This window comes from Haplochromis burtoni, unplaced genomic scaffold (genome assembly GCF_018398535.1).
Source record: "Haplochromis burtoni strain Fernald_Lab_line unplaced genomic scaffold, NCSU_Asbu1 Contig_250, whole genome shotgun sequence".
NCBI classification, from domain to species: Eukaryota; Metazoa; Chordata; class Actinopteri; order Cichliformes; family Cichlidae; genus Haplochromis; species Haplochromis burtoni.
In genome coordinates, this window is record NW_024582611.1 from 757,627 (window position 1) to 776,723 (window position 19,097).

General features: G+C 41.0%; 1 protein-coding gene across 2 annotated transcripts in view; it reads right to left on the reverse strand.

Moving 5' to 3' along the window:
- Positions 1-11: 11 nt before the first annotated feature.
- LOC102297341 (protein HIRA) overlaps positions 12-19,097 on the reverse strand; it is a 22,307-nt gene continuing 3,221 nt past the window's right edge. Inside the window, exons 2-25 of one of the 2 annotated variants that reach the window (XM_042227250.1) lie at positions 16,850-16,912; positions 16,557-16,667; positions 15,664-15,754; positions 14,495-14,589; positions 12,112-12,207; positions 11,823-11,983; positions 11,522-11,689; positions 11,315-11,428; positions 10,998-11,068; positions 10,668-10,773; positions 9,377-9,598; positions 8,982-9,067; positions 8,352-8,552; positions 8,033-8,176; positions 7,736-7,952; positions 7,521-7,628; positions 6,630-6,778; positions 6,048-6,209; positions 5,783-5,841; positions 5,005-5,110; positions 4,793-4,915; positions 4,537-4,700; positions 4,207-4,295; positions 12-3,146 (exon numbers count right to left, since the gene is read on the reverse strand). In XM_042227250.1, the coding sequence (XP_042083184.1) occupies positions 3,030-3,146; positions 4,207-4,295; positions 4,537-4,700; positions 4,793-4,915; positions 5,005-5,110; positions 5,783-5,841; positions 6,048-6,209; positions 6,630-6,778; positions 7,521-7,628; positions 7,736-7,952; positions 8,033-8,176; positions 8,352-8,552; positions 8,982-9,067; positions 9,377-9,598; positions 10,668-10,773; positions 10,998-11,068; positions 11,315-11,428; positions 11,522-11,689; positions 11,823-11,983; positions 12,112-12,207; positions 14,495-14,589; positions 15,664-15,754; positions 16,557-16,667; positions 16,850-16,912 (3,023 nt within the window). In that variant the 3' untranslated portion in view covers positions 12-3,029. Of the gene's footprint in view, positions 3,147-4,206; positions 4,296-4,536; positions 4,701-4,792; positions 4,916-5,004; positions 5,111-5,782; positions 5,842-6,047; positions 6,210-6,629; positions 6,779-7,520; positions 7,629-7,735; positions 7,959-8,032; positions 8,177-8,351; positions 8,553-8,981; positions 9,068-9,376; positions 9,599-10,667; positions 10,774-10,997; positions 11,069-11,314; positions 11,429-11,521; positions 11,690-11,822; positions 11,984-12,111; positions 12,208-14,494; positions 14,590-15,663; positions 15,755-16,556; positions 16,668-16,849; positions 16,913-19,097 lie in introns of both variants that reach the window. The other variant, XM_005938663.3, reaches the window with a different exon arrangement.

Sequence of the window (19,097 nt, forward strand, 5' to 3'; positions counted from 1 at the left end):
CACACAGGAAATTAACAAGCCACAACTGTTCCTCATTTGTTTAATCTTTCCTCTTTTTTTTCCAAAGCAAAAACTTCAGCTTGTCTCTGGTTATTTTTTCTTTTTCTTATACAAATTGAAAACAAATCAAACAAAACGTCTTGTAGAAACATTTAAAAATGACTGACAGCGAAAACCCCCCGAAAAAACAACAACAAAAAGAAATGAAACAAATAAGGAAGGAAGTTCTGTACAGATAAAAAAAAAAAAAAAAGAAGAAAAAATAAAAAGGGGGGTGTTAAGTAAAAAGGATTCCTCTGTGCTGCTTACCACACCCAGAAGTGAAATATAACACTAAACAAGCTTCCTGTGCGATCACACAGAGCAGGCAGAGGAGTGCATTAATGTTGCTGCAGACTAACAAAAGGCTAAACACACGTACTATTAAGGTAAATGAACTTCATTAATGTGTCACTGGATTTCTTGACCTTTGGGTCAAATGTCAAGTTAATGGATATCAGAAAACAATTTTCCCTCCTTAATCCTGAATTGAAAGCAGTGATTCTTGCACAGCAGCAGAGAAATGTGAAGAGAAATCGAGAGAAATCGGAGCCTTTATCGGCTCTGGTTGTGTTTCTGAGTTCAGCTTATTTACAAACCAAGTGGAAAAAAACACATATACAGAACATTTCACCGAGTCTGGTCTCCTGAAATGTCCATTTCAAATATAAGACATAATTATCTGAGAAATCCAGAACCATTTTTGGTGGAGTTCAGAAAAATAAAACCCTGCAGCTACTCTGGACATGCGAGTTAAGAGATTTTTTAACTGTGATTAGCCTCTATCCATTTCCATCATTCTGAGCCCGCACACTGGTCACTTTTAGACTGAAGTGGGCCAGCAATGTTGCTCGCCTGGACAGAGGAAAAATTTATCACTGCAAAGTTTGGACAGATTACACATGACAGAAAACAAAACAAACTAAACAAACAAAAAAAGCAGAACTTGTATGATAGCGTGTGGCTTCATTATTACAGTTTTCTACATGAAAACATTCTTCTGTGGTCACAATTTGAAGATTCGAGAGAAGCTTTTTCGCTGTTGCCATCTTGGCGTTTTGAAACTGGGTGTGACGAGCAAAAACCAAACAACTGTGAAATCATAAGCTAAATTTACAAAATAATCTTGATGTTGACGAAGACCTGAAATGATTGACTGAGACCTTTAACTCACCAGCAAAGTTTTTACAGAGGTCAAGTATAAGGGCAGCTTTCCCAAAGGACTAGAACTCTTTATCGCCCTCTGGTGGCCAATATTAGACTGCAGCTTTAACGGCATACATCTTTTATACAGTCTGTGGGTTAGATTTGGAGATAATACCAAAAATACTTGTTACCACATGTGCGTCAAGACTTTTGCAACTATGACAAATTTCTTGCACATTCCATCACTTTGCATTGTTCCACCGCTGTCAGTAAGTCTGTCTGACGCCACAGTTAAAGTGTAAAAGTGCCCTACGAATGACAGAGTGCCATTACTGTAACAGACTGGTAAGTCAGCCATGTTACCCATGTCTGAAAGGCCTACTGTTGGGTTAATTTAATATTGTGCATTATGATTCATGCAGCCACCGTATAACACCGTGCAATGACTAAGGCCGGCCTGAAAACAGAACCATTTTCTCAACACTCTAAAACGTGTCTTGTGTTGAGAAAACAGTTAAAAAATAATGAAGAAATTTTGATTCCATAAGCTGATTCTTTCTCTCAACCTGTAACCTCAACACTCGGCACTAACAGTTTCCAAACAATGTCTAGCACCAAGAGCTTGTACCGATGTACAACTATTGCACATCTACCAGGGATTCCTGCAATGCCCTAAACCATCTGGTGTCTCGTTCATTTTTTAAGAACTTTATTTTGTCTGAATTTGTGTTTACGATGATTTTAGTGCAGCCAGAGATTCTGAGATGTGATACTGGTTTAGCCTAATGATCAGTCGTAGCGTCAGACGTTGTTTCCCAGTTGCACCAGATCCCATTCTCTGTAGGGCGATGACTTTTTTAAAATCACCTTCATCTAGATGCGCCAGCCCATCTCTGCAGAAGTGAAGGATTATCCTTTTACAAACAAAATCTATTTTAAATAGCTAAGAATGGAGCTACACTGTGGAGAGATTACAGAATGTAAAAGCTCATTAAGTCGAGGGAGGACCAAAGAATGGTGAATGCACCAATCGAAGGTGGAGACTCACAGATAGCCCTAGTTTAGTGCTTACATAAATTTCTGCTTAATGTTTGTGCACAAATTCTTTTTTCATTTTTCCAATTTTATTTCACAGACAACAATCCTGCATTTCAGTCATGGCCTTGCATTTTACCACCCTTTTCGCATTTTGGTATGAGAACTGCTGATTTTAAAGATAACGGTACACTCGGGAATACCAACCTGTAAAAACCCAACTGATCCGTAGTCTGGATGCCCTTCATTTCCTTCACCTGGCAGATGCAGGTGAGAGACTATTTCTCACTAAATTGGCATCACTTTGGTGCAAGCATATTGCTCCTATAAATCTGTTCTAATTTACATTTCTCTTTACATTTTACCTCTGATCTCTCTCCAAGACCTCTGAGAATGATTCCATACAGCTGCTGATGCTGCACCTGACGACCGTTTCTATCACCATCTCCCTTGAGTTACCTTTTCTAGGTTCATGATTAGGAGGGCAGGAGGTGCATAGGTCAAAAAGATCACATTTAGAAGGAATAAAGACAGGAGAGGAGAATTGAAACTGAAAACCAGAAAGAAAAAAAAAAAAAAAACTGTCTGGTGAACGACAGCACTGAAAAGTCCCAGCGCTCAAAAAGCTGAGGACCGGCTGATGTTAAAGTTCTCAGAAGACACCCAGGTCGTGTTTTTCAGGTCTGAGCCAGAGCAGCGTTTCAAGTTGAAGAAAGCAGTCAAAGTTTACCGGAGCTGAGCCGAGGCAAACCGAACTGTTTTAAGTCCGTGTGTGTTTGTGTCAGTTTCTGTCTGCGTAGCAGTGCGTGCTATTTGTTGCGCAGCAACTCCAGCTGATCCTGGTACTCAGTGAACAGTCTCTGGAACCGAAGGTTTTCACCGATGACGGGTAAGACCTCCCGCAGCAGCTCACGCTTACGTAGACCCTAAAAACACACAAGACAAACAGTGAACGTGTGAGGATAAAGCGACTCATCTTTTCCTCTTTGTGTGCAAAAAGAAGCAAAAATATGGAAGAAATCAGAACTGTCATCTTGCAGAAGTGACATTGTTTACAGCGTGTGCGCAGTCGTTACAAAGTGTTCTTTAGTTCAGATAATTTTGGTTTATATCATCCAAGCATAATTACCAGTAATGTGTATCAGAGATTCTGGGAAATGAGTAAATGATCAAAACAAAGTAGCAATCTCAAATACTAAAAAAAATAAAAATACGAGCGGCTGCCAGTGTTACCCCTCAGCCTCCGAGCAGACACACCTATGGTACCAATTTCAAAATTCTACATTCGAAATCATTCACCACCTTGACAATGGGGTGGAGCAAGCTGCACAAACTGTCCAGGTGTAACACAGAGACACAGACATCCTAAGTAGTGCTAATTAGGACCAGACTAATAAAATATTAGATTGGCAAATTGAAGCAGACATTTCCTAGACGGTCGGTAACACACAGCAAGACATAATATTAATGAGGCAGTCCATCAAAAAAGTTCAAAAGACACCAACAGCACAGACACAGTGAAGCAATACAGTCTAATGAGAGACAGCAGATGCTGATCAGCTCCAGCTTCCACTGTCTGAACATCTGCTGATCACCTCACTACCGTATTTGTAGTATTTTCAGTTTGACTCCACTAATACCAATCAAATCTCTGAAATTGTTTCTCACAACCAAAGATAAAATATTAGGCTGTCAGAAACAGATCCTGGTGCAGTTTATAAGTGCAAACTTTCAACTAATCTGACATTTAGCCCACGTCCAAACTGCACCTCGGCTGACTTGTCTCAAACATCTAAATAAACCCTTTAAAGACAACTGAGCTGTTCTGTGCTTCTCTTACTATTTGAAACAAATACTTTAGTAAAAGCTGTGTTTCATGTCACATTTTGTAGTGACTATACTAATAAAAGCTGTTAATATTCAGTGGACTTTGGATCATGTTAAAAAACAAAATCAAAAGGAGGAGACTGATTTTTGTTGTCGTACCAGTGTGGTGGGCTCCCAGGATGTAGCCGCTGATTTGTGGACAGGACCCAGGAGCTCCTTGCAGAGTTCTCTGAGGCGATACTCTGAGCCTGGAAGGAAAAACAGAAAAATATATGAAATATAAGAGTTGTTTATATAAGGCTTGTGTACTACATATGACACTGTGCAAGCTAGCTTTTCTACAGTTGCCGCCTGTTCAATCAGACAATTGAGTCCAAATTTTCTGAAAGCACCTAGGTTGTTTTAGTTTCCACCATTTCTCATTTTCTATCAGAACACATCTGCAATACTCAAAACTGATGTTTGTCCCTTCAGCTGAAAGTTTGGTACCTTCATTGACGAGGAAACGGGCATAGATGAGCAGCCAGTAGCGATACTCCTGTGCTGACTGCAGAGTCAAAGCAGACGCCAGCTGATTCTCCAGGAAGGCCAGCGTCATGCTCTGCTGCAGGTGGTGAGGGGTGGAGGAGAGGCGGGAAGCCAGCCGACCGGCACTGCGGGGAGCACCGAGACTTTTTTATTGACTTTCTTTATTACATTTTATATTACTGAAGATGAGAAGTGCAGATTAATATTAAAGACATACTTGAGGTTGCGTCCCTGCATGACAGCCAGAGGCCCAGAGGACACCGGTGTATCGTGGCTAGGCAGGCAGCTCCTGAAGTCAGCACACTGAACCAGAGAGTCACTTTTATCTGCTATCAGAGTCCTGAGAGAGATGGTGTAATCACAGCTGTCAAATCCATTGGTTCATTATTCATCTGTGAGTACAGTGAGTACTTCCATAGTGTTTCTCACCATGTCTCCAGAGAGGAGCTGAAGCAGTACGACTTCCCGTTGGACAGTCCAATGACTGGAACTCCCTGCTGAGTCAGCAGAGACTGGGACACTGTAGTGTCAGCACCTGAAGACACAAACAAAGTAGTTTTCATGGAGAATAACACGGCTCGATTCACTTATTAATGATCACCTGAGTCATTATATAATCAAATCAAATCTGGCCTGGAGAGTGCAGTGAAGCAAGTTGGACATAACCACACGTTCTCTCTGTTAGCCGGCGCTACAAACCCTAAAAACCACAGTGAGAGATAACAGGTGGGTCTGCCTCTGTCCCACAGCTTCATGGTGGTCATGGGGTAATACTTTCAGCTTTTGGTGAAACGCTACTGATTTTATATTCTCAGTGTAAAATGGCCTACTAATGAACTCATTTTTAATTACTTTTGTTCCACTAGCTGCAAGGCCAGCAGTGTAAAACAGAATTGGCAGCAGATTAGAATCAAGCATAAAATTTGTTTTCCAAATTTCGTCAGTAAGGCACAGCTCAACAGACTGCACATTTAAAATAAATATCAATGAAAGTCTACATTCTAAACAAAACTCTGAATATGACTTCTCTGGAGCAGGTTATGTGTTCAGCATTAGTCAGTTTAGTGTTAGATAAGCAGCTTTAACTCTAAATATACCCATTAACACATTAGTCTCGCTACACAGTGCACCTCACTACATCTCTCTGCTGTTTTATCGGTCAAGCTTGTTTTGATGCGAGTAGATATCAGCTGTAGCGATGACTCACCAGACAAAACAGTCAGCAGAGACTCGTTCTTGACCAGAGCCTTCTGTTTCTGAACATCCCTGCAGAAATAAAAAATGAATTATTACAAAGAGCAAAGATTTTAGAATAAAGACAAATATTCTTTAAATACTACCAGCATAAATTAATGCACTTTCTAAATGTGTAGGCATCTCTGTAAAACTAGTTTTACCTCAGAGATCAAAGATAAAAAATGCAACAAAAGCTCCCGAGCAATTCAAATCAAACAGAGCAGCTGAACACTGACCACACGGACAAAGTCGCTCCAGCGGTCAGAACCATGACGTAGTGGGCAGAGCAGTGTAAGGCAGACGCAGGCGTGCCTAGCTGAATGGCAGGAAGGAGTCGCCGCCCACAGGAAGAGAAGACTGACAACATCCTGTCCTCACAGGCGACTGCAAGGATGTCACTGAGGGAGTGGAGGAGAATTAGGAAGACCAGATTTTGTGCTGTTAATTCATTTTTTTTCACATTTTCTGTCTTCGGGAGAGCCTGCTGATGTTTTCATTTCAATAACCATGTGGCCTAAATTAAAATCAGTAGCACTGTGTGGGAATATCCTCCCCTATTCAGTGATACCCCGAAGGCTTTCCCTCCTCCAACTGGGATTTTAGAGGATGACTGCACACATAAACAATATTCTGCATGTAATTTCGGCAATGAATCTGCATTACTTTACTTAAATGTCTATTTTAGCTTTAGTCCCTGACCTTTTACGTTCTGAAGCTACTAGTTTTTTTTTCCCCAAGTCACATGAAAAAGTGAAAGTAAATCAATTCAAGTATAAACAGAGATTCTGTCTGTATGAGAACTCAGCAGCGCCTCCTACCTGCTGCCTGCAGCAACGACCACAGAGCTGGGCAGGAGCGTGTTCCAGTCTCGTCCGTCTCTGGAGCATCGCAGCTGGCTGAGCTTCGAACCTGCAACCATGGACACCTCATTCTCCACCTCCAGGAACACTGAGGGCTCCATGCTCACCTGAATTGAATTTGAATTTAATCTTTATTTTGAACATGTTAAAAAAGTACAACAACATAGAAATCAAAAGAGAAACAAAGGAAAACAAGCGACCACAAATACAGAAACAAAACAACAACAACTTTCATGTTCAAAAACGAGCAGGAAGAAGCATAAGCTGCACAACAAACACTCTCGATAATGTATGGAACATCGCCTTCATCAATTACAAATCCACCAAAGCTGATGTTTCAAGACAAGGGAGAAGACGACACTGCTCAAACAGAAAAGGGAGAATTTCTAACTGAAGAAACTGAAACGATAAGTGTCCAAGGAGGAAGCCAGAGAAGGCTTTCTAAAGTGCTGATGGCTATTTATTAATAGATATAAACAAAACAAACAAACAGGCTTGAACTAAAATAAGAATTTCTACCTCTGAGATGTGGGCTTAAGAAAAAAAAAGGCTACAAAATGAGTAGCCACACAGTGGAAACACTAAAAAGAAGAAAAAGACAAAAAAAAGCAGGCAGAGAACAAGGACGACCTTAGCAAGAAGAACAAGAGAACAAACTTAGCAAAGAAATAAAAAGAAAGACCCAAAGCCAAACCGTACAGCTTGTGAGAGATCAGACGGGGGATGCAAACAGATATAATTCGAGGTGAAAAACTGTCAATTAAGGTGGTTATAAAAGTACAATACATCTTCCAGCTGGATAAACACACTAAACAGTCCAAACCAAAGAAATGACAGACGGTGTGTTACCTGCAGACTGAAGGCCTTCTGTGTACTTGGTGTTGGTAATTTGAGAACAGCGACAGGAGCTGGAGGAGCTACAACCCTGCTGGGCTCCCGTTCCGCGGGAGGAGTTGTCTGTTATGACGAGATAAGTAGAAAAGCACACTTGGTTAACCTATTTTAGCTGCACCCAAAGAGCTTAAAATAACAGATTTTCAGGCTTCATCCACATGTCCCTCTACCTGAGTGAAAGGTTGGGCCATGGAAGCAGCCATCTTGTCTTTCCTGGGCCGTCCCTTTTTCCTCTTCTCCAGCACCTCTCTTCCATCCAGCAGCAGCTCTGGTTTCCTCTTGCCAAATGTCAGGTTCTTGTTGATGGCAGCCATCTTATCCTCGCTGTCACTGCTGGTCTCTTCTTTGGTTTTTGCCTCCTTCTGGGCGGTGACGCCGTCTTTCGGCCTGTTGCTAGAACAGGACATCAGATATGTCTCTGTGTTCTGTTTTTGTGTTTGATGTTCTTCACTTGCACAGTTACTCACCTGTCTAACGGTGTGAGTCCAGCTGTGGACGAAATGGCGGCTGTCACGCCTGGTGTGGCCTTTGACCTCTCTGTAAACCTGGAGTCCAAAGCTTTCATTGGCTCAATCTTGGAGGCAGAGGTGAGCAGCAGACTGGATTTGACACTAGGACGAAGATAAGGAGAAAGACAAGTGAAGGCGGGAATGAGAAAACCAAGCGCCATGTAAACGACTGGGAAGAGGAAGTGGGAGGTTTGGGAATTTAAAGTATGAAAAAGACAACACAGAGAGGGTAAAACAGAAAACAACCGCAAAAATTCCCTATCTGTGATCTCCATACCCATCATTGTTGTCCTCCATTGGCTTAGCAGTGTTGTTGGGAGGAGGTGAGGTAAGCATGGGGTCGTGTGTGGGCTTAAGCCCCATAGAAGAGGCCTGTCCTGGGCTGGAGTCGGAGCTGAGCTGGGGGGTGAGCTGGCTGGACATGGATGAGCCCGAGGGCAGGATGGGAACACTGTTGAACAAAGCCGGAGAGAAATCCCTGCAGAGAGAAAAGGGCCTGTGATCTTCTACTCTTCATCTGGTTAACATTATTATTCCTTTTATACAACAATAACTAACTTTAACCATCACTTTTTCTACATTGCATTAGCTCTGTGGACCAGAATCATCTTCAGTTTGCACCACGTGGCTTCTATGTTGTTAAAACACGCAACAATAGCCCCCTGTTTCAACTGTTAATTAAATCTAGATCCGGTTCAGACTGAGAAGAGTCTTTGAACTTGCGTGGACTCAAAACCAAAAATTTGACACTTCAAGCTCTTCTCTTATTGTGTTGCTGTAGCTTTGATGGCACAGAAGAAACCTGTAATCAGTCCAGCCACTATCTTTGGAGTCCAAACATGATCTACCAGCTATTTTTGTGAGATCAGCCATCTTGTTCACCGGAGTGTGTTTCATGCTTTCCTACCCCGTGTCCAGCTGAGCAATGCAGAGCGGTGTGATTCTTCTTCTGCCATCTGCTGTTCTCGTCTCCACCTGCTTCTTCAAAAGATTCTGCCAGATGAGAGAATAAAGCATCCAAGAAATTTACGCTGCACAGATATAAAAAGGATGTTTTGACAGCTTTGGAAAATTAAAAGTTTAAAACATTAATATATATATAAAATACATAAGTATTAGTATATTTTAAACTGTGTTGGACTTTGATTTCTAATGTCTATTGTCTCTACTCTAACAGTTTTCCAAAAACCCAATGAAAATATAATTATCAGGTTTCTGATATGCTTCCAGGAAGCACCTCCCAGAACTATGTAAGCATTTTTTCCCTTAATTTCATTTATTATAGATGGCTGCTCCATCTACCTTCCTGATGTCCTCCAGAGACTCCCCGTTCATCACACTGTTGAGTTTGGGTGCTGAGGATTCAGGTGCAGCAGCACCTGGTCCTGAGTTGGCCTGGGCAGAGTTCTGCCGCTCCTGTTGGTATTTGAGTATCTCGGGGTTCTCGATGATGGTGGTGGAGAGCTGAGCCTCGGGGCTGGTTATAGCCAGACTCTTACCGTAGATGTTCTGATGGATACTGTTCTATTTGTCACAAGAAGGAAAAGAAAAGTTTTCTAGGAGGGAAGAAACCTTATTTAAGCAAGAACCACCAACAAAATTTAAAAAATCTGTTAAACTGCTGGAATATAAAGATGTCAACCAATAATTATACATAAAGCAGAGTTTGGGCCTCATGTGGTGCATTTTTCATTCACTGATTACTTTTCTCTACTTCTAAGAATGAAAAACAAGATGAGAAGGGACAACTTTGTTATGTGGTTTAAATAAAACTTTGTATTCGTTAGCTGGTTTAGAGTTTATTATTAGCTAAATAAATAAAAGATGAGGGGAAGACTTTGACTTTAAATATATCAGCAGTACATATTTTCAGCTCTACGTTTTCATTGCTGCACTCTATTAGAGTAGATCTGTATGAGGCACAGTTCAAATAATCTTTATTTATCTTACTGGGCTCCTAAATTACCCCCCACAAGTAAAGAAAGACAGTACAGAAGCTGCTCAGATGGTCAACACTCCTGGGCACTTACTCAGGCTCCAAAATAATGTTTAAATTGGACCTCGTTTTTTCCAGCTCCATATATTTATTGTTATAGTCTACTGGAATAGCTCTGCATAATCTGCACTTAAAATAAACCTTACTAATCTTACACAGGGCCTTGGTCTCTATCCCTCAGTTCATCTTCCTTTTGAAACAAGCCGTCTTAGCTCCTTATTCTCTAAACCTACTTTCTCCTGATTGGCTGCAACTCACAACCAAAATTAAACAGTAAGTGGGGCAGATTTCTCCGCACACCGGCAGAGCCATGTGCCTGAGATGACCACATTTGGGATATCCCCCATATGTCATAAAACACAGCCAAGAGCAGAAAACACCATCTGAAACCAAGCATTCAAAGCTTGAGACTCGACCTACATGATATCCTTGTACACAAGCTGACCTCATTATTTGAAACTCTAGCTATGTTTAACATGAGCATCTACCATTGTAGTAGAATATATATGACACAGGTCTTAAGTGTACACTTAAGACCACACAGGACTAGTTGTAAACATACAGTCACAATTTCAGTGATGCCTTGATGCTTCTTACCTTCTCCTCTTCATTCAGCGGGTCTCCCAGTTCATCCAGGGAGAAGTCCAAATAGGCGACTGTGCCATCCATCGAACAAACCAACATCCCCAGACCCGTCAATGTCCTGATACACACATACATATCAAACTCAGACATTTATCACCACCAGTAATGTTTAATAAGCCTACACAAAACACCTGTATGCAAACAGAGAAGGGTGCAGGTAAAAAAGCATCCACACACTGAGACATTAAAAATGATATCTGAAGTCAGATATCTGATGTCAGGGCGGTGGACTTAGAATAAGAGAGACTACAGAATGTGACAGCCCACAATGTCTTCACTCACCAGGAAATGTCCATAATGGATTTATCGAAAAGATCATGGATGACCACAAGAGGGCGCTTCAGTGAGGTGAGCTGGAGCAGAGAGAGCAAGAGAGACTTTATTTTTTTATATCCTCCCAAACAGCTACTAAAACTGGGTTTGGCGATTCCTGGTGAGAAACCACTGAACTGGAAAAACTGCCCTCACTTGGTTATTAATGTACATGTCATCACATCAATAAGCCATGAAAACTGCAGCTTGACTAAGGAATGAGAGTCCTAACTTTTATGTATTACTATCATTATTTTAAACTTTAAAACTGTGGGTTTTTTACTGACCCAGACAGAGAGCGATCGGTCTTTGCTGCCGACAGCGCAGCAGCAGTACGGACAGCTGGGCTTCGGAGAGCTGCCATTCTTCTGCTTCTTCTTGAAAATCTTTGGGTTGAATTTCTGTAGGAACAGAAACCAGACGCATCAATAAGTAGCTTTTCGTTTGTTTAAATATAGATTTACTGGCTGAACATGTTGATAGCACATCCTCACCACCACAGTGACAGCTTTACGGTGGCCCACAAAGTCCATATTAGTCTTCCAGCCATCTCTCTCCACAATCTGAGCGGTGGGGCCGGAGTTGTTCATTGCATGAGCCGACACAAGATACTGACCGTCTGGAGACCAGGACAGACGCAGGACGTGGGTCGTCCCACCGCACTGAGAGTGAGACAGAAAGAGAAAAATCCCTTAAACTGTGATGACAAAATAAAATCAAAACCTAAATCAATTAGTGGAAACACACAATGTATCCAGTGGGTTCCAATCAAAGCGAGAGTGAGTGTTTCTGTACCTCACTGAAAGGTTTGGTGATGTTTGCATCCATCTGCCAGTCCACCGTCCGCCACACTTTCAGACTGTGGTCGTCAGCCTGGGAGGCGATGTATTTCCCCACTGGATCCCATGTGAGGCCTTTCACCAGGCCAGTGTGTCCTCGCAGAGTAGTGATCATCTCTGAATAGATCATTAAGACAGTTGCAGAGTGTGCAGAAAGTGTTTTTCCCTCTCAGTTAAAAACAAAGGACTTTTGTAAATATGAGCATTTTCTATTTTCCAGAGGCTGAGCTGTGGTTAAACTTTACCTGGAAATTTGCGAGCGTTCCAGATCACAATGGTGTTATCCACACTGCAGGAGGCCAGCCACACGTCATGAGGAGACCACGCCACGTCCATCACATCTGCAAACACAGCACAATGATAACAAATGATGACAATGGTGTGACACTTTTCTTTTTTTGACATTAATATGTCAAAGGGGATTTAAAGAAAGAAATTTACCAAGTAATGTACTGAATGTTGAAAGGAAAAAAATCTGGCTATTATCTGAAATATTTTTCCACTTTATTTTTGTTTTTATTATTTATTCATCGTCTTGTTTCCGGAAATTCTTTTGTTTTTAAACATTTAACCACACAGCTGTTAGACCTCGAGAACACACACAATGAACAGAGGCTCTTTAACTAGCCAGGTTGGTGGATGTGTGCAGACATAGCTGGACTGGCCATCGGGCATACCGGGCATTTGCCCGGTGGGCCGATGGTAATCTTTCGTTTTAAACGGGCCGACGTTTTGTTGTTGTTGTCTTTTTTTCCGTAACCGTGTAAACAGGGAAAGGTGGCGGATTGGACAGATGCTGGCAGACGTGTAAAAATAACTCAATTGTTTGGTAGTAGCTATGGTGGAGCTTTCAAAGATTCAGTAAAATTAGCAAGTGGTGGAGGCCAGCAGGTGGATGGGGGAAAGGGGAGGTGGAGAGACCCAAGGCGGCCGCCGGTCCAACTGTCAGGTGAAATGAGCTTCAGGTAAGAAGTTATGACCTGCAGTCTATCTGGGTCAGATATAAACCAAGTTTAGGTGGAGTTTATTTTCGTTGTGCTAACTTTTTACAGTCAGTTACAATAACTCGTGCTGCGTACTAGCTAGCATGACGGAGTTTCTATACAGTTGGGTGGGTGCTATGATGTTACTGGTGAACTTTATGTTATTCATATGGTTAGTAGAGTTGCCTACCGTCCTGTAAAAAACGGAATTCTCTGGTATTCAGAGTTAATATTATGCGTTTCGTATTGCGCTGAAAATAAATGCGATTTGTCCCGTACTTCAGCTACAATGAAAAAACAAAAAAAAGACAAAAAGCTGGAGTTATTCTGTGTCTTTATGCTGTCAGCTGCCTCTTCTCTCACTCTCCCCCCTCCCTCTCCTGCTACTACTTCAATCATGAAACTGATCAATGATCAGCTGATCGGGGTTTCTGCCGTCTCTCTTGGTTGTTTATCTCCCACTTTGCACCAGAAAGAGGAAACTAGCGGAGGTCGCGTTAAACAGCAGAAGCGCCTTTAAACTTGATCAGCTGTTGTTAGAATTTATTTAATATTACTTTCTAGTATCAGCTGATATTTGCTGGAGCCACAGCTGTAAAGCTGCTGGTCATGATGTCGGTTTGGTTATCTGGTGAGAGGGAAACATGAAAATGAAACCAGGAGATGTCCTTACTGAATCATCAGAGCTGAACAGGTGATGGAGAAACAGGTTTACCTTTTAGGTGACAGGAATGAGTTGAAGGGAAGCTATGAACTGTTTCTGAGAGACAACTTACACCAGGATCCTTTTCTATGTAGCTGACAGCTGGTAACTGTGCAGGGGCAGGTTTAGCAATGTTTTGCCAGGGGGGCACAAAGAAATACTTTTCTTTCTTATTCTCATTTAAAATTTCTAGCTTTTAACAAATAATTATCCAAATCTTACAACCAAAGTTTTCATCTGATGTCAAATTTATAGAAATCCATTATTGTACGTAGTAAGTTTTTTTTCAGGGTCCCAACATAATTTCTTCAGAAGAAAGTACTGTACATGATGCCAGTATTTTCCCACATTTTCTAGATACTGTACTAGTACTTTGTGTAAAATGCCATCAAAAAGTCAGTTAAGTTTTATTCTTTCTCACCTGTCTTTCTGTCTCCTTTCACTTTTAAAAGGTTGCCATGTTAGAAAAAATATTTTGCCCTGCCATGCTATTTATTGATGTGGTAAATAAATAGTTTATGAAAATATCACTAAATCTGTCATTTATTATTTTTAATATTCAGTAATGGTCATGTCTTACGTCTAGTCTTCTCTGTCTTAATTTCAGGTTTCCACCATATGTTGTAGATAGTTCAGGAAGTTAACTCAACCAAGCAGTCTTTGGGTTTCGGCTAAGTACTGTTTAGAATACCAGAATAGGGAGGATGGTGTAGGTTTAAGTTTATTAGATTGATACATATGTACCAACAAGACAGTGTACATCACTGTCACAACGACATTTGTTTTCATTCAAAGGCTTTATGGTTTTTCCTATAATACCTGGTGGGCCGGTTTCTAGTCAAAATGCCCGGGCCGATTTTTTGTCCCAGTCCAGCCCTGTGTGCAGATGTTCAATATCTGTGAACATCTGCAACTTCTCTGTGCATTTTCTGAGTCTATTACCTCCAGTGTGGTTCCTCAGGATTGTGACACACCTCCACTGCTCCACATTGGCCAACTTGCTGCTTGACCCAAACACTGTGCTGGGACCGATGAACCTACAGGGAAAAGAAACACACAGACAGACAAGATTAAAAAGCAGCAAATGTGAATGCTGACATAATTATCAACAATGGAGATTCACCAGAAAACATCAGTGAGAGGAAGTTAGCTTGAACTAGCAGGAAAAGGATAGCATGCATCCAGTCAGTTCATACACAGAGAAAGAACTGGGACATACTTTAAAGTATCAAAGAATAATAAATATAGACTTTGTTACAAAAAATACAAATTTCCAGAGAAGAGCTACCAGCTGCAGTATAGGATGTCGAAGTCTGTCCAAAAACCCCCTCTGGCAGTCTTAGTTACACTCTGGTGTTATTTTTATTCATGCAGCAAAATAAATACATAAAAGCTAAAATTAGGTCCAAAATATATTTAGATATATTTATGTGACCGTTCTGCCCTCGGTGGCCCACCCAAGTAAAGTATATGTGTAGGAAACAGTGTGTCAAGATCCAAAAGTGGCCAGTGGCATGCCTCTCCTGGAGCTGTGGAATACGCCGATTATAGCTGTATAGCATCCATCAGCAGCAGCACATCATCCAACAGTAGCTGACAGCTGTAGAATCTGCATATGCCCCAACTCCAGCAGTAGCATACCACTGGCAATTTTTGGATCATGGTGCTGCAGAATTATTAAGGTTACAAAAATAGTAGATTTTTGTTTTTTTGGCTTAATTAAACAGCCCTAGTTTATAACAGTGACTCATATGATTGACCATTGAACAGCATGCTGGTGTTACTAGAACAAAAAAATAGAATAGGATAAATAAATAATATTGATGCAAGTTTATTAAAGTGTAAATCGTTGTAATCTAATGCACTGTGGAAAGCCGTAAAATTGCCGCCTATCTCACACACACACACACACACACACACACACACACACACACACACACACACACACACACACAGTCTAGTGTGCGTTCACGCTGACACAAAAAGTTTCCCATTCTGCTTTCAGCTCAGTCACCATGGAAACGTCCTTGTTTGGCCGTCTTTCCAGACGTTTCTCGACAGATAGTGAATGCTGTTTATCATATTGAGCGGGTGACTGTGTGTATACATACGCAGCTCTCTTCCACACCATGACCAGCTTGTCGTCTCCTCCAGAGGCCAGACACTGCCCGTTGTTGGACCAGCGCACACAGTTCACACAGGCTGCAGAGACACACACAAACACTTCTGCTCACTGAGGCTATAAATACAGTTTGTATGGATTTGTGCTGAGGAGGCTGTTAGGGTGGACAATAACAGCACCTGCAGATCAAGATGCTCTCATTATTAAATATGGCTGCTTGTTATTAGGTCACTGAACACAGCAGCAGTTTATGTCAGTGGCAGTTCATGGAAGGCGAAGTGATTTTAATTTCCTGCCGCTGTTATCTCCATCCATCCAAGGTCAATGTTTCCAAACGTTTTAGTCAGATGGGTTTATAGTTATAGATTTCCTTTCTTTCTTTTTTCATAGTGTAAAAGGTCTACTTTTTTTTTTTTAAATAGTTACTTTTCCTTAGTTCTTTTTTATTCAAATCACATTCTGAATACATCTTGAACTCTTTCAGACTTATCTTATTGTATTTAACTAACATTTTTACTCACTGACCGCCTTGTTGTGTTATATTCAGCTTTATACATCAGATTTGTTGTATTTGATTTACATTTTTACTTAATGAGCATTTTTATTTTTTACTCTATTTCATCAATTTAAATGACCTCTTGTCAAGGAAATGATAACAACTGTGCATGTTGGTATTGCAGTACAGTCTACATGCATCAGATGTTTATCTGAGCAGCTTTCAATAACTGTTAAAAAACTAATTAATTAAAGAAAATTACATATACACACAGTGTGGAGCTATCATTAGAGACCATAAGTAACCCTTAAGTTTAATTAAGGGGGAAAAATGACCTAGAGAACAAATACACTCATTAACCAACCATATATACAGACTTTGATTACCTAAGTGATTGTCCATCTGGCAAAGCATTTTGGAAATATTCTCGTTCTTCTCATCCTCCTCTCTGAGGACCGGCGCCATGTTCCAGATCATCACCTTCCCCGAATCCTCCCCTGGAAACAATCCAAGTATTTTAAACATGAAACACCTTCACAAGGAACAACAGGGAGAATTGTTTTAAGCTGGAAAGTAAACCTGAACCCAGCTGTAGCTTTCCATCAGTTAGAATACTAAGCTGTTGTTTAAAAATGATCCTAAAGGGAGAAACTTTCATTTTAGCAGTTGTTGGTTTTACCTTGGCCACCAGTTGCAAATTTTGTTCCATCGGGGTGGATGTCAACTGAAAATATGGGTTTACCTGAGAAACACAAAAATCAACATTTAATATCAGTCATCTCAATTTTAATAGATCTAAAGAACACAAAAACTGCAGACTGATATTGTACACAGGTAACCTAGAGATACTGAGAAAACTGGAGGAAATAAAGGAGTAACTAAAAGGAAAGACACCAGAGTGCATCTGGAAAGTTTACAAAACCTTTTAAGTTTTCCACATTTTGCTGATTCAAACTCATAATTTTTACACCAATCCATACAGCACACACATGTCCCACAGTCACAAGCCAAAACAGGTTTTCTAGTGTGTTAAATGACAGCACTGACATTTTCCATTGACAAGGGTATTCAGAGCGTTTGCTCAGTACATGGCTAAAGCACATCTGATAACAACGACTTCCTGGAAATACTTTCTTGGCGATATGCTTTGGGTTGACATCTGAAGCTTAACACTGCTACACTCTCTCCTAAATTGTCTCACTAATATGCCCACAGCATGATGCTGCACCACACCATGTTGTAGTGATGGCACTAATGAGATGACTTCTGATTACCTTTAAAAACTAATGGCGTCTATGGTTGCTGGTTAATTTGACACTTCACCACAGAGGCCTGATTAGTAAAGTGCTGCACCAAATTTACACCCTGCAAGCTCTACAAAGGAAATCTAGATCCTAATTGATTGTGACAGCTGGGCTCTTGAATATCTGGTCTGACAAAGGCCTTTCATCCTCAGTTACTCAGTTTGGTTGGGTAGGCAGCTCTAAGAAGACTGCTGATCACGGCAAACTTCTTATATTTTAAGTTATGGAGGCTAGGGCTGGGCCATATCATACCGTTCACGGTAATACCGGTATAATGTTCGGCAACGATAAGAAAATGAAATATCGCGATAGAATATGGGTAAAACGTGCATGCACAGTGCCTTTGTTTACATATGCACATGGCGGAAAAAGCATGGCGGCGACGGAGAATGAGAAGGGCAAAAGCGGATCATTGAATGAAAAAGATGAACCAGTATTGGTTTGTAAAAATGCTGCAACTTCAGTGGTGTGGAACTGGTTTAGCTTTCGTCCGTCAGATACAAAACAAAGCACTATTTTTGGTAGAGCATGCTAGCAGGCCGTCGTTATTACTGTGTTTTTTGGAAAAATCTACAGTGCCCCTTATAATCCCGTGTGCCTTATGTATGAATTCTGGTTGTGTTTACTGGCCTCGAAATGATTGTATGTGGTACACAGCGCTCAAAATCTGTCAAATGTTTTAGTACAACTTTGCTAAGCTACGAAGCCGCACCGCTTGATGGATTGTCGGAGCATTACGGCTATCGTAGGCAGGAGCCTCGCAGAGTGATACGTACTGTGCTTCAACATAATATTACCGTATTGTGTGTGTATAACCTCTTTTTAAGTTTTGTAGATATTCTACATGGTTATGTTGAGGATATGTCGGCCAATTTCCACTGGAAATGCCTTTTGGTTAAACTGTCAGCAAGGAATTTGCATTTGCACTGTTAAATTTTTATATAATTTTAATGCACATAAAAAACAGCTGCTTGTTTAAGTGAAAATACATTGATGGTTTTTTGCATCATTGAATCTTATTTTGCTTTGTTGCTGCAAAGTATTGTGCACAGATCCGCCTGAAATGCAAAAAAGCATGTAAATGAAAACTTTCCAAGCACACTGCATGTTGAACACATTTCAACATAACACAGGAATGGCATTGACCTCAGCTGTTTGTTTTTTACCAGGCTTTGTTTAGTCTGCCTTATGGAAAGTTACTCAACTGTTCTGTGATTTTCCACAGGTATGTTAGAACATGCCCACACCCAAGACTGTATTTCAGTGTCTTGTCAGGTTTACAATCGACATGCACTCGAGGATTTTCCTGAAAGGAAACCTTTCTGGTAAATCCTCCAAAATCTCTTTGGTAGTATAACCTAATTCCCTAACTCTTCCTTTAAGCCATGGAGATACATTACTAGGGATGGGTACCGGTATCCGGTGCCATGATGGCACCGGTTCTGACATAAACGGTAGTAACCAGACCGAAAAGCAGCGCACATTTCGGTGCTTTATTTTCCTGAGCTGTGATACACTTTAGATTCTAGCCAATCATTTTACATTTCCGAGGATAGTAGGCGGGGCCAGGTACGTACATTCTTTTAGAGCAGAGCTACAGATTAAAAATGACCAAGGCAAAGC